General features: G+C 62.0%; 1 protein-coding gene across 1 annotated transcript; it reads right to left on the bottom strand.

Annotated features, from left to right (window-relative positions):
- Positions 1-705: 705 nt before the first annotated feature.
- FOXS1 (forkhead box S1) lies at positions 706-2,017 on the bottom strand. The gene has a single exon (XM_055303743.1). The coding sequence runs from the start codon at positions 1,946-1,948 to the stop codon at positions 956-958; it is 993 nt and encodes a 330-aa protein (XP_055159718.1). The 5' UTR covers positions 1,949-2,017; the 3' UTR covers positions 706-955.

Genomic DNA, 2,017 nt, shown 5'->3' with positions numbered 1-2,017 from the left:
GGAGTCATCAGGAGGCCTTGGAGAGCTGGGGACTCAGGGAAGTCCGCCATTCGTGTGGGAAATGCAGACAAGGCGACTGGTGCCTGCCTTTGGGGTCAGGGTGACTCTTTTGTACTGGCATTCCAGGATTCCATAAAAGCCCCTCCCACTCTAGAGTCACCCCCAGCTCTGCTCCTACCCTGCGTGCATCCCCTGCATCCTCACTCAGACTGCAGGACAGGGGCTACATTTGCTGCCATCTGGAGTCAGATCTAATGAGCCCCAGGCTCTCTGAGCCTCAGTTTCTACCACCGTAAAATGGGGATGACATTACAAATTGCACAGTTTGGTGAAAGTATATATACAAGCCCAGGACCAAATAAATGCCACCGACGGTCACATTATGAACACTCATAAGGGGGGTGAGGGTGCTGAGTCACAGAGCTTGGGGCTGGAGAATTAGCCCCTCAGGCCAGCCCAGCTTCGCCCCCTGCCTGGTGTTTCTTAGCTACACCCTTTTCTCTCTTCTCTATTCCCTGATCCCCCTTCCTCCACCTTCTTGGGAAACTCCCTGAGAAAGTCCCCAGCAGGAGAAAGCCTCATGTGGGACATTTTCCTCCAGGGTCCCCTGCCCCTGCCCCTGCCCCACAATCCCACAACCACAGCCACCGCACACAGAACCAGGCATCCCGGCCCTCAGCCCCCAACCATCCAGGAAGCTGGCCCTCATCATCACACTGGTTTTATTGGCCCTGAGAGCCACAGAGTCAACCCCAAGGGGGCCCTGCCTCCCCTCTCCCTCAAGTCCATCCGGAGGCCCTGGGGGCCGGCTGGCTGAGTGTTCACTACTCCAATCTTGGCTTCCTGTCCTGATTGCTGGCGTCCCTTGAGAACTCCCCAAATCCTAGAGTCAGGCTCAGCTTGAAGCGTGTAGTTGGCAGGGGCCCTGCAGGGACTGTCCGAGGCCAGGCCAGCTTCACTCAAAGAAGAACATTCCTGGTGTCCGGTATAGGCAGGGGGTCAGCCCCAAAGGGTAGCTGGAGCCTCCCTGGACAGGGAAGCTGCCTGCAACCCAGGGTTCCTTGGGGTCAGCTGGCAGGGGCAACGGGGCCCGCAGTGAGGCTGGAGGGGTAGGTGGTGCAGGAGAGGGGGCTGCTGAGGCCAAGAGGTGCTCAAGGCCTGGATCAGTCCCCATGCAGAAATTCAGTGCCTGCAGCCGGCACTGGTAGCTGCTCCCGATGCCCGCCTCTGGGGTCAAGATGGGTGTGGGGGCCTTGCTAAAACCCTCAGCCTCGGAGAAGCCAGCAGGAAAGCCAAATGCCGGGCATGGGGAAGACGAGGGGGCCACGGGGAGCTCCCCTGGGCCTGCAGGCTTAGGTGTGGGCATCTCTTTGGGCTCCGTCGGCAGCCGAGGCCTGGCATCAGGGGTCGCAGGGCACATGCTAGCTGGCAAGGCCCCCACCAGACCCCCAAAGCTTAGGCCCTTGGGCTCTGGCAGCTCCGGTGGGAATGGGCACTGCCTGGCAGTCATGGCATCGGGGACTCCTGGATCCCGGCTGCTCCCTCTGAGGGGTCCACGTCGTGCCTTGGCAGGGCCCCTGGCTCCCTCGGCACCTGCTCGCCGGGTGAAGCGTCGGCGTCGGCGCAGGAAGCTGCCGTGCTCAAACATGTCGTGGCAGTCGGGGTCCAGCGTCCAGTAGCTGCCCTTGCCTGGCTTGCGGTCATCGCGGGGCACCTTGACAAAGCACTCATTGAGTGACAGGTTGTGGCGGATGCTGTTCTGCCAGCCAGGCCGGTTGTGGCGGTAGAAGGCGAAGCGGCCCATGATGTAGCGGTAGATGCCACTGAGTGTGGCCCGCTGGCCTGGTGAGCTCTGGATGGCCATGGCGATCAGAGCTATGTAGCTGTAGGGAGGCTTGGTGGGCTCAGCCGCGGGGGCCAAGGGCCCGGGCAGGGGCTGCTGCTGCATGCTGGCCGGGCTGGCCGGGCTGGCAGCTGCCAGGACCACGGAGGGGCCAGGCTCGGCGTCCAGAGCTGG

The sequence above is a fragment of the Nyctereutes procyonoides genome, unplaced genomic scaffold (genome assembly GCF_905146905.1).
Source record: "Nyctereutes procyonoides isolate TBG_1078 unplaced genomic scaffold, NYPRO_anot_genome, whole genome shotgun sequence".
Lineage (NCBI taxonomy): Eukaryota > Metazoa > Chordata > Mammalia > Carnivora > Canidae > Nyctereutes > Nyctereutes procyonoides.
The sequence above is the reverse complement of the archived record's forward strand: the minus strand, read 5'-3'. Positions and strand labels throughout refer to the sequence as shown.

Coding starts and splice junctions, on each gene's coding strand:
- FOXS1 (XM_055303743.1), bottom strand. CDS start 1,948: ATGCAGCAGCAGCCCCTGCCCGGGCCCTTGGCCCCCGCGGCTGAGCCC.